This window comes from Eubalaena glacialis, chromosome 16, assembly GCF_028564815.1.
Source record: "Eubalaena glacialis isolate mEubGla1 chromosome 16, mEubGla1.1.hap2.+ XY, whole genome shotgun sequence".
NCBI classification, from domain to species: domain Eukaryota; kingdom Metazoa; phylum Chordata; class Mammalia; order Artiodactyla; family Balaenidae; genus Eubalaena; species Eubalaena glacialis.
This window is the reverse complement of record NC_083731.1, coordinates 8,926,450-8,939,357: the sequence shown is the minus strand read 5'-3', so window position 1 is coordinate 8,939,357 and position 12,908 is coordinate 8,926,450. Positions and strand designations below refer to the sequence as shown.

General features: G+C 46.3%; 1 protein-coding gene across 2 annotated transcripts in view; it reads right to left on the bottom strand.

Moving 5' to 3' along the window:
* Positions 1 to 10,790, bottom strand: part of FGF14 (fibroblast growth factor 14) — a 621,633-nt gene extending 610,843 nt beyond the window's left edge. For both annotated transcript variants that reach the window (XM_061170732.1, XM_061170734.1), the window contains exon 1: positions 10,583 to 10,790. In XM_061170732.1, the coding sequence (XP_061026715.1) occupies positions 10,583 to 10,790 (208 nt within the window). The remainder of the gene's footprint in view (positions 1 to 10,582) is intronic.
* Positions 10,791 to 12,908: the final 2,118 nt, after the last annotated feature.

Here is a 12,908-nt window from a genome sequence, read left to right as displayed (position 1 = left end):
TCCGTCCCAAACTACACTTTATCTAAGTAAGAGGCAGCATTACAGAAGAGGCTAGCTACCACACACTTCAGTGATCCACTGTAATTGCGCAGACAACAAAATGTTACGGGGAGCAGAAAAAGGCATTTTAATTACAACTACATTCAATGCTACCCAAGAAGCAGGTGCACAAACTTACATATGTAAATTCAATAAAGTTCACACTTCCTTCTCTTTTCTTGCCAGACCTGAATAATCTGAAAAATTGGCTTTTAATTGTATTATTTGACTTCTCAAATGGAACAAAGTATTGCACACAAATCATCCACTATCAACAAAGAACTGTACATCATTTAAAAAGAAAACAAAAAACCTTTGACTTATCTTTATTGTAAGGCTTTTTTTTTATCCCTAAGCACTTTCAGGTTTGGAGTCAAGAAAACGAACCCTTTATCCCAGAGCAATTCTCCTAGAACTGCCTATTTAAATTATGATCTAGAAGGAGAAACTTGTCAAAGTTTTCTACTTGCTCTTAAAAGTTACCACAGCCCCTCGAATACAAACAGTCTGGAGAGAGTCAAGTTTTTGCTCCGTGCTTTGAGGAGACAGGAGTGGTCTACTGGCAAATGGTCAGTGGCTCAGCATCAAAAGGAATGGTCCAAATCAAAAACCTGTGGTCAGAACATCCTAGACACCTCCCTCTTTTCCCTTCCCAAATTCAAACTGGCCACTGAGGTAGAGGGACTCCACTTCCTCTCCAGCCCCTGTCACTGCCTTATTTTTGACCTCACCACTTCCTCTGTGGCCTTTCTCACCTTCAATCCCGCTCCACGCAAAGATATTTTCCACACTGTTGCCATAATGATTATCTAAAGGGTAAAGCTGACCAAAAGGCTTCAAGATTCCAAAACAGCTTTACTGAAAGATTCACTGCAAACGGCTAATGCAAAATTAAGGACACAAGACACCTAAAACAGAAGACTCTAAGTAGTGACTTCTACTACTCCCCGTATCCGTCACCTCAGTCTTCACTGTCTGCTCGTCCTCTATCTGAATTGTCTTTCCACTCTGAAGAAACTACAAGACCATAAACAAATTAGTGACAGTGCAGATGCGCCCACACCTGCCCTTGAAGGGTGGCCCCCAAATGCGCCCCTCTCAGAGTTCATGGGACTCCAAGGGATTCTCCAGGAAACCAGTAAACCGCTACCAGTTATTCTCTTAAGCAGCCAATAGGAAACTCAAGTTAACATTAGTGAAAAACCTTGCCAAATTCAGGGAGATGCCAGAGCTACACTCTACTTTAAACCCCACTTGCTCTGGAGCCTAAGAAAACTGGCAGATGCCAGAGAATTCTTACCAGAGTCAGCTCTCCTGCATCTCTGTCTGTAGTGCCCAGTTGAGAGGGGAAAGGAAAATCTCACGCTGTTCCTTCCTTTCCAAGATGCACTGGTTGTGGATCCTTTCTCTCCCAGGGACAGCTATGGCCTTCTTGTTTGTCTCATTTTGGGGCTTGAGACCTTGGCCTGGGAACCATCAGGCTGAGGGCCCTCAAAATACGGCCGGACAGAAGTGTGGATGGCACGCCACTTGCAGCTAGTGTCCTACTGACCGTTGCCAGCGCTCAGGGGAACTAAGTCTTTCTTTGGCTACCTTTGGATGTGGCTCTGGATCTTGGGAGGGTAGGATCTTTTGCACATTCTTTGGGGACACCTCTTGAGTCCAACAGGTTGTTCAGTACTGCCAGGAATATTTACTGTTTGTCTCGGCTGAAACCTGACAAGATATTTGAAAAAAAAAAAACAAAACTTTTTTTTTAAGTAGCTCTACTGTGAGAATTTGGCCAGACTGGAAGCTGATATTCAGAGCCTGATAGGAACTTTTTTTCAGGCCTCCTCCCCTAAGCTAAGTGAAACTATGTACACCCAGAAGGAAAGACCTTCCAAATCAAAAAGCTCTAAATCTAGAACACAGAAATCTTTTTATTTCCATCTCAGTTGAAGACCTTCTCCCGGATCTAAAGATGCAAACAGAAGATAATGTAGTTGGATGGGTGATCAGCCCTTTGATGTCATAAAGGTTGCAACTCAATTCTTTGAAGAATTAAAAACAACTATCCCTGTCTCAGGAACTGAGTCTTTGTAAGAACAGAAATGCAGCTACCGAAGCAAATCAAAGCCCATCTATCCTTTATACCAATCCCAAAACCTCCCCTATGCTGACACGTATTGTAAAATTCTGGATTTAGGAAACAAAAGTCCTTCTTGGAGGCACTTACTTTCTTTCCCTGTGCCTTGAGATGTAAATATTCTACCCAGTCTTCTTGAGGAACTGATGGCCAGGTCTTTGAAAAGCAAACTTCAGGGAGGTAATTCTTATCATAAGGGGAACAAAAAAAGGTAAAAAGACTATTTGGAAACTAGGCCAACAAAAAGTCTTTAAAAAGTGTAAAGCCATCTGAGCAGGTAACCTTAACCTACTCCATCCGCTGAAACACAATTTGGATCTAGCTGTTCTTTTATAAACTAGTGAGCTTGCCTTATCATACCCTCAAAATAGTCTTTTTCAACTTCTAAATATACAGTGAAGTTGTGTGTGTGTTTTAAGATGTGAAAATGCTTGTGATTCTTCCCAATAGTCCAAGATAACAGAAGGAAAAACAAGCCAAGGTAGGTCGAGTCCTCTCCAAAAAAATGTTTAGAGACCGCAGGAAAAGGCATCTGGGGAATACAACAGATACAAAGGAATGCCATCTGTTTCAGCACCCATCACACAACTCTGTAAAATGCATGAAGATCTCTTGGTGGTGTCACCAGTAAAATACAACGCGTGTCTTCTTCCAGGGCTCAAAGCTGTGAACTGTGCTTTCCCTACCACTCAAAACCGGCTCTTGGAAGAGTCACCTCTGCACCGGGAAGGAGTTGCCACATCTCTAAAAGGTCGGTCATGAGCCCGCAGGTGGCCTTCGATCTCTGAAAGCCTCGGGTTTAAACTACAACTTAAATATACCCAACATAGTCCAGGAGAGATACAGGGAAGAGGGAAAAGTTCATTCAGAATCCGGATCGGGTGGAAAGTCACAAGACGCTTGGAACATGAGAGCGGGGGCCGACCTGAGATTATTCTAATCAACGCCCTTGCACTGCCGTCGAAGAAACTGAGGCCCAGAGAACTTCAGGAGCCCTCCTGGGCCTCCCAGTAGCTAGTGCGGGCTGGGCTCATGCTCTCCCAGTCCGGAACTTGGGCGCATCCTTTTCCTCTAAACCCTGCAGTGCGTCGAGAGGAGGCGGCCACCTGTGGGCTGGAACCAAACTCTTCCGCCGCCCTTCGGCCCGGGGACGCACTGGGGCGCGCGCGAGGTCGCCGGCCCGGGGCCCGCCAAGGTGCGCCGCGTCAACTGCCGGCGCGGCCCGCGCACCCCGCGGCTTCCGGCCACGTGGTTTCCATAGCAACGGCTGCGCCGGCCTCCGAGCCCCCAGAGACGCTCCAGGGTCAGAGGTCATCCCTGTGGCAACGGAAACCTCCCGCGCTACGGCGGCTCGGACGAGCCGCTTCCGCCGCATTGCGCCGCAGAGCCCCAGAAGCCCGGAGGAGTGGATCGCGGGGTGGCCGGTCCCGGGAGTTGTGGCCGCGGGCCACAACGGAGGAAGGCCACGCGTCGCCTGCGTGCCTCCTCTCTTCGGGGCTCCATTAGGCAGACTCCGAGCCCGTCTCCGGCCAGATCCCCGAGGGCCCCGACTCCTGGAAGCAGATCCGAGCCGCAGAGGTGGGCAGCTCGCGGCGAGCAGAAAACAGTCCACGGCCCGCTCGGTGCTCTGGCAAGCGGGGCTCTGCCCCAGTCGTGCGTCCGCCTTTGTCGGTGGCTCCGGAGGGCGGAAGCTGAGTAGCTGAGTGTGGTTTTGGGAAAGCAGGGCGCCACCAAGTTTGCAGATGACTGCTTTAAAACGGAAAAGAACAAAATAGGAAGGGAGGGGGCACCTCCTTTCAAAGCAAGTGAAACTCGAGGCTGTTGAGGTGCTGTCCCCTCTAGAACGGAAACATGCCACATCGGATGGTCCCAGTGACCATCTTCACAGAAAGGAGTTCAGACAGGAAGAGAGAAACAATTCAAATCCACTCCACTGTTTTTCGGAATGCCTTCCTTTTGGAGAACATTAAAGATCAGAAAAGAAAATGAAGGGGGGGCCCTTGCAGAGGGAACCAAATGGTGCCCTAACACTTGTTATTTAAAGGCTGAGCGGGTGAATGCGCTTGTGTGTTTGAGGAAGGCCTGAGCCCAGGCAATGTTTGCAAACCATGTTTCAGGATGCCCTGGCATGGAGCATGAAGAGAAAGAAGGCCACTAACAGCTTTTTTTCCTTCTTGGTTTTACCATTTAGAAGCCAAATTCTTGGTTGGCACTGCTGGAAAGGAGTAGGCGTTAAGTGAACTTAACCAAGTAAATTGTATGACAGTGGCAGTTAAGTCCCACAGTTAACTTTCTCAGAGAACCCTATTTTTCACCATTAGTTCATTTAATACAAATGTATTGAAAACCTGAGACTTGTCATAACCTGAGCTTTTGTCAGGGGACAGCGATAAAGGCAACAGTGCTCAACAATTGTTAGGTGACTTTCTTCGATGGTGTTAGTAGGTTAGATAAACAAAAACTTCAGTGTTCCCTGTAAAACATGTCTGCACTATGCCTCCTTTTTTGCTTTCATGTTTAGCAAAGCCCTAAGAATTCCTCCTTTCAACTCCTCTTCCCTTCATCATCCTACCTTTTACTTCTGGCCAAAGCAGAAAATTAGTTTGTACCAACTAGAGAAATATACAGGGAAAACATCAAGACATACTTGGTCCTTCAAAAGCAGAATAGCAAAAAAAAAAAAGTTAGTGCATCTCTGGAGGCATATGGAGGAACTGAGAAGTCGCCCTCAGACAATTCCCTGCCATTCTGTGCTCAAGTTCAACTCTTATAACTAAATGTAGCACACAGTACACAATCTAAAACCCTAAGAAACACCACACAGACTATGGCACCAGGCAGATAGACGTGTCAGCAGGTATTTCCCTGGCCCACTGTCCCTCCTGGAGGTGGTACTAAGTTGGGCTCAAAGGTTTTATTAAGAATATAGACACGATGCAATGTCTCATTTAAAACTTAGTAGAGAAGCTTCAAATATACTGTTCAAACATCCCAACTGTTTCCCCATAAGGCATAAGAAACTCTTGAATAAATGCTTCCATTTTGAGACATCTACATATTTATAGAAAGCGTATGAGTCAATTGAGTGAGTTAATGATGCCAAAATGTACAAAGGAGCAAAAACCTTGGTTGTTGTCCTTGTTACAATATGTATAAAAACACTTCACAAAAGTCCTCAGTGTTTGTGTTGCTAAAACATGGAAGACTGGGTTTGAACATTTTTAAAGGAGTGGCTCCGCGTGGGAAATGTGAACTATAGAATTAGCTTTAGCACCTTCTGAAAGCAATGCATCGTTTGAACGGATGTTCTCAGGGAGGCTGCCTAAGAGGAGAACAGGCTGGATATAGGTACAACTAGTGATCTCCACTGTTAAAACCAAGTTTAGATGGTCACTGATTGGATTTCACACTTGTTAACCTGGATATAAATTAAAACAAACATAAAACAAAACAGTCGACACTCCCAACAAGTCAATACTTGGAAGCCTACCTAACATGCCATCCTTTGGTTCAGGAAGTACTACTGCCTGCAAAACTCATTTTGCTGCTTCAGTAATGAAGCTTCCTAGATGGAACCCAAGGCCCACTCATATTACATGGAATCCCACGCTGAAGGCAAGCATATTAGAAAGAGAAGGACCTTACATCTGTTTGGTGTTCCAGCCATGCAGTCTGAATTTGATGTCTCCATTTTACATATGCTCAGTGTTTAGAAATGCACAGGTTATGGCCCATTTGTGGCTCACCCAGCTCTACAGGAACCCAAGATGAGTCGGCAGGCGGAGGAGAAGGGGTGAAAAATGCTTACTCTTTTTTCTTCTCCCTCTTCCTATTTTCTCACTTCTCAAAGCCATGACCGCCCCTAGATGTAAAGCAAGTAGCTTTAAAAGAATAACATATATTTAAATGAGTGACAGTGGCACACCAGATGTTTTTGGCACCTAAAACAGCTTAGTCAAAGGCAAAAGCAGAGCTGGAAGACACCCCAAAAAAGTAGGAAATAGAAAGTGACAGTGACTTCTACCAAGCCCTGCTTGTTTCATCTCAAAGTTTCATGGCAGAGAGGGAGACAGTTCAGAAGAGGAAACACTCAGGGCCATGAGTTTGTGGGATTTTCTAAATGTGCTCCGCAGAACTAGGTCTAGGGCATCCGCTTCGTACCCTCCTTGCCACAAACACTGTTACCCAATAAAATTACATCTGGTTACAATTTTTCTTAAAATCTCTGCTTTCCAAAATCCTATCAAGCCGTGGAAGTTTGTATGTGTGAGTAGCTGTATATATTTGAGGGTCTGTGGCTTCCTTTGCCTGTTGGACATTATGTATCTGAAGAGACACCCATGATACGACCTTCGTATTTATCTTTAGTGTGGACTTTTTTTTTTTTTTTAATACTTATTTATTTGGTTGCGCTGGGCCTCGGTTGTGGTAGGCAAGCTCCTTAGTTAGTTGTGGCATGCAAACTCCTAGTTGCGGCATGCATGTGCGATCTAGTTCCCCAACCCGGGCCCCCTGCATTGGGAGCACGGAGTCTTAACCACTGCGCCACCAGAAAAGTCCCCTATTGTGGACTTCTTTTTTCCAACCATATTTATTTCCTTAGTAGCCATTGCTCAGATTTCAGTGACCTAGATTATTTCCCAAACTGGCCCGTGACACACGTCGGTCAGTCCAAACTCTCAGTACTAATTTAAAGAAACATATCAAGCCCTCCTCCAGGCAAAGTAAGTGCCTTGGACTCAGTATTCCCTATTTAATGATCTGCCTAAAATACAGTCACCTTGCATGACTTATGCAGTGAGAGTTGAAGCAGGTAACATCTATTCTAAACATATAGCTATTCCTCTACTGGGAAAATAAGGGAAGGTAGGACATTAAGCGTGTGTGTGTGTGTGTGTGTGTGTGTGTGTGTGTGTGTGTGTGTTCTCTGATAATAGTTGTATTGTGAGATTTTGGACATGTTTATGAAGACAGTAAATTTACTTTCTATCCAGGATTTCTAAGCTATTGCATTTTAAAAAGCATATATTGTGCAAATATATTCTTCATGCTCTTTTCCAGTTAACTTTTACATAAAAACAACTCAAAAAAAAAACCTACTTAATTAACACCTCTTATTTAAACATGAATTAAGAACTTTTGGGTAGATGAGTAACTTTGCCCTTAAGTTCATGACTCTATTATTTGCTTATTTCTACACCAACCTGATTATATAGCAGTGCTCTGAAATTCCTCTCAGGAACCCCTGACCGAACTGCCTGTACTTCTTGACAATTTAAAGCAGTGGGAATAATCAGTAAATTATTTTATAACTTACAAAGATGCGGAAGAAAAATTCATCTAATAAGAAGTCGTTACACCAAATTTATGATCCTACTACTGGTACGTGCAGGTATTCTGACAAGCTTCTTAGTTTGAAACCAGTTAATTGTCCTTGTTTTAGATTTAAGATAACATAATAGGTAGTAGTCAATCTGTTCTTTTTGGTTTTAACAGTTAAGAGGATTTTAGTCTTTGTTTTATTTCAATTACCCAATTAAGTTCTTAGTTATACTGCTATCTTGGGATCAAAAACCTGCAAACGATTATAGGCTTCATGTTAATAGCAGAAGGAGAATGGAATTTACCAACTACAATCCTGAAAGGGAATGGCTAGGCATGGGATGGTTTAAGCTCAAAAGGCAAAACTTTTAGAAGGTGAGATACATAGTGTGACACACTAATGTCCCATTTAAAAAATAATTTACAAAGTGCTCCAACTCCCAGGTTGGAACTCTCACCCCTGGCAATCTAAGACTTAAGCTATCCTAGTGGAATAGTTGGAGTGGTTGTTAGAGTTTGAGTTAACCCATCAATTCACCCCCGAGTACTTTAGCATTCATAAGCTGCAAAATAAATTGCTCTAAAAATAAGTCGTCATTTGTTTGACACCTTCCAAACGCCTCGGAAGGAAAAAAAATTCCATTCCAGAGAGATGAAAGTGGGTGGGGTGGGGGAGGTGTAATAAAAAGATCTTGAATCGTGTATGGGTGAAACTTAGCGTTTCCAGTAAAACTGTTTACAAAAAAAAAAAAAAAGACATTATCAAAGGCAGTAAGGAAACTTACTGTTCCATGCTGAATTATTGCCCACTCTCCAGCACTATGGAGGGACTGACTTCAAGATCCCTAAACAAATGGCCAAGTCTAAAGAAATGTTTTTCTAGTAGTCCTGTCTCACAGGGAGCTAAATCTTTTCAAAGAAGAACACAAGAAGGCTTCAAAAACCAGTAATTTTACTGTGTGAGGGAGGAACCCCACCGCAGCCCTTGGCTTGTCCCACTTTAGGAAGTCTTGCCAAAAGGGTCTTCGCGTGAACTTGTGAGATGGTAGTGTTGCAGATCTAGCTATGACCAAGGCATCAGCAAGTGCTGGGCTTCATGCGGGGTTAGGGTACACCTGACAGCCCAACTGGAGACGTGGTTGGTAAGGTGACCACACTGCTTTCTCCTTGGGTAACTCTCAGGATGGTGGGATCATCTCAGAGCTGCTAAACTTTAAGTTAAGAAAGAAAAGGGTCAAAGGACCGGGGACAGAGGGGGTGGGGGTCGGGTGGCGGAGAAGAAGAGGGGGACGGGAAGAAAGCGGGGAGAGCTAGAGCACAGGGATGAGAACTCCAGGACAGAGGCACTGAGCCCGCTGCAGCACCGCGCCCACAGACTCAACAGCCATCCGAAGGTCCCAGCTGACGGCAACTGCCAGGCGTCCGCCAGCACGCGAGCATCTGCCGTTCTGGATGGTTTCAGAACTCGCAGTTTCCCTTCTGCCGCAGCAGAGGGGGCTGCAAGGGGTGCTCAGCCTCCACACCCACCGCCTCCATCCCCGCCCACCCACACCTCCTCCCCCTCCCCCTCCCCTCCCCTCCTCCCCCTCCCCTCCCCTCCCCTCCTCCCCCTCCCCTCCCCCCTCATCCCCTCCCCCTCCCCTCCCCTTCTCTCCTCCTCCTCCTCCCCTCCCCCTCCCTCTCCACTCCCTTCCCCCCTTCCCCTCCCCCTCCTCCTCCTCTCGATCCCTGGCACCCGCAGGCGGCAGCTCACTGGGAGCGCGCCGCCCAACTAGGCTGCGTTAGGCAGCTTCGGAGGCAGGGAGGCGGCAGCCACTTGCTGCCCGGCCGCTGGGGCTCCGGGTGCCAGCGCGGCCCCCGGCGGAGCTCGGGGTGTCAGGGCGCCCGCGGGGAGCCATGATCTACTACACCGCAGTGCCAGCGTCAGGAGCCTCGGACACCCGGGCTGCCGCTGCAGGACGGCCAGGGCCCCGCCCCCAACAGGGCCCCAGACACAAAACACCCAGCCCGGGTCCCTCCCCGGCCTGAAGCGAACCGGGGGACACCACACACCCCCGCCGCCGGCGCGCGCGGCTCCCGGACCCGCTGCGCCCAGCCTCCTCGCCCGTGCGCCGCCGCCGCCGCGCAGCCCTCCGGCCTGGCCTCCCCGGGGTTGCTCGCCCACAGCTCCGCGGCCGCCCCCAAACGCCTCAGACTGAGATAGCGGGAAGTGAACCCCGGGGACCCGACTCCCCGAATCACCTGCATTTGCATTTCTTATGTAATGTACTGCAAGTTTCCCGGTTGGAGCCTTTTGGAATGGGGGCGCACGATCACCAGGAGGCTGAAGCAGGGACCCGGGGCCAGGCTCATCCCACCCGGGGGACCCAGACGCCGGGCTAGGGCACTGCTTTTTAAAAGGGAGGTTTAAATTACATATACTAGAGAGACCGGGCTTGTCTGCTCCGTCTGGGGTTCCCTCCCGGCATGAGCCCTGCTCAAGTTTTCCCAGCGGCAGGCGTGTCGGGGGCAGACGGGGGAAGGAGTTCATACTTCGGCACGCGGAGCTAGACGGGGGCGGGAGGCGGGGGCTGACGGAGGAGCGGGGCCGCGACGGAGGGGGCCTCTTTTCCTTTGGTGAAGGTGATGGGGTGGCGAATATTGTGCAAGCTACTCAGAAAGTCTAGAGCAGGTTCTCGGCACCGAGCTACGTCCCCGGACCTGCAGCACGAGTCAGGGGAGCTCGCGGTTCTTTCTCCTGGCAACTACCGAAGCTTCAACTGCCTCGGGCCAAACCTTAAGCCATAAACCCTTCAATATTCCACCAAACATCGTCAACCAGATACATTCCAAAAAAAGAAAAAAAAAAAAGTTTCCTCCTCCCTCCTAGTGATGGATTGTGTCACAGCCAAGAGATGCTGGTAATGATTTGGGGCTCACAGACGCCGATCCAGCTGCTACTTGTTTATCCATGCAACACCTCTATACACAACGCTGTCCTGGTCCTTCTCTGTTTCCCCTGCCTTCCTGCATAGCCGAACTGCAGATCTAGCTCAACGAGCAACAGACAGGTTATTATGAGGAAAGACATAACATGATGCATGTTTTGCTTACCAGTTGGGTTCTTGTTTTTCTTAAGACTCTTGCCACAAAGACACTGCAGCATATGCGTTCCTTTGCTGAAAATGTTCCAAAGAAACCACATTGATTTGGGCGAAAAGCAATCCAGCAGCTTAGACACCCTGAGAAAGAAGAGATCCTTGTGGTTGCATAATAATAATTTGAAATCAGTTCTCCTGAAGAGGGGCACCGGTTTTACCATAGGAAAAACGATAATATTCCGGATCTTCTCCCAGTTTTTTCCCCTCACGTGGTATATTTCTTTGAGACTTCTCAGTGATTGTTTTTTTTCGGCCAGGGTGAATGATTTATCCCCTTGATCACCACTGGATTATTACCAAACGGTTGGCAAAAAAATCCTTTTTCAGCATGAAGCCAAACAAAAAAGCAAAGAAATCCCAACTGAGACCAGAACTAATCAGGGAGAACAGTAATGCACAAAAGATCCCCAAAGAGAAAACCATAGCCTTTTAGTTGATCGCTATGAGGCTGGGTGAGTCTGCAGGAGTCAAAGCAGGATTCATCTCACTGAGAGAAGACTGCCATTGTGTAGTCCCTAGGAGAGAAGGAAAGGAAAAAAAAAAAAAAAAGGAAAGGAAAGAAAGAAAGAAAAAAGAAAAAGAAAAAGAAAAAAACCACCAGCACACATACACACACCAATACCACCTCCGAGTCTGACAGCCGAAGACACAGCCTCCCTTCTCCCAGTGTCGATTTTTTTTTTTATAATCAATCGCCAGTGCTCAGGGGGATCGGATTGAACCTGCAGTTCTCAACCACCACGAAGAAAAGATGCAAATCTAGGTGCCCCCTCCCCTGGTCAGGCTGGTAGTAGGTAGAGAGCGCCTCGGATCCCCTGCTGCCTTCCTCTCTCTCTCTCCCAGTTTCCAACAACGGTGAGCATGAGGAAAATCTCCCCTCCGGATTCCTCGCCCAGCCTTGGATGTGAGTTACCGGCATTAGAGGGAGGAGGAGGAGGAGTTGAAGTTTGCATTGAAAAGACTGGCTTTCCATGACGTAGCCACGTGCTTTCAGACCCGTCACCAGTGAGATGCTTCCACCCGCCCGGGGAGGGCAGTGTCACTGCAGTCTCTCCGCTGGTTCCCCTCTCGAAGTCCCCCACCGCTAGCACCCAGCCACAGCCCCACTATTTGACCCTCTCCCTCCTCTGCCCAGCATGATCAGGCTTGCTGCTTGCTCTTGCAGCCAGCTAGCAGCGCCTTCTCTTAAAAGTGAATTTTGAAAAGGAAAATTAATTATAATTAGTAAACCTTAAAAAATACACAAGGTGGAGGGGAGGCAGGGGTTTAAATAGAAACAGTAGTTTAGTACCACTCCTTGGCCAAAATTAGTTCCACCTTACATTTTCAAAAGCCACATCTAAAGCATCTAAAACATTAAGGAAAACTCAAGTTCCTTTAGTTATTATTTGAATCCTACTTAAAGCACTGTTTGAAAAATATACACTAGGCAGATGACAAATATGTACTTGCAGAAACAAGTACTGTTCAAAGGGCAAGCACTAAAATCGGGGTGACAAACTACACTTTGCTGAGGAGGGTCATATGTCAATGAGAACATTTATGCCTTTTCTAGACAGACAACCTTTTATCTTCAAATATTTTTTTGGTACAGAAAGCACTCTGCTTGATTCACACACTAATTCATTGCTTGTTTCTGCACCCATTAATTGAACTAACACTGAATTCACCCCCGTTCACTTAGCTACACTAATATACAACCTTGTCACCGGCCACCACGATCTACCCTAACAAAATGGACAAAATTTCTCTTTCATCAAGATGCAACCCAACTCCCTAATTTCCCAGAAAATCAAAAGATTTAGGGCAAAGCTATTGATTTCTCTTATTTGGGAAAAAATACAATGTACAAAATAGAACAAACTATTTCAAAGAATAATGTAACAAACTCCAGTGTACTTGCTAGTCAAAATTAATAAATGTTAGCATTTCATATTTGTGAGCTGAGCATTTTGGAAAAGTAAAATTGACCACTCTCACTGCTGCTAGGCAAATGAATTAACATTATGCCAGTTTATTTCCACTTTTATGGGAAAATTGACATAAAATGTTTCATTTTTAAAAATATATTTAGAAGCTCCATCTTAATTTCAAAAAATTAAAACTACTACCTCTACTGCATGGAATATCAAACTATCTTATAAACAAATAGATGTAGATTTATGTTGTTGAGGACTGATTTTAAAGAAAATTAACTTCTTAATTATCAGTTATCAAAATATGAAAATGTAATAAACAACTTTCCCACTGCTAGTGTTTTCTAATATTTAGGAGGAATT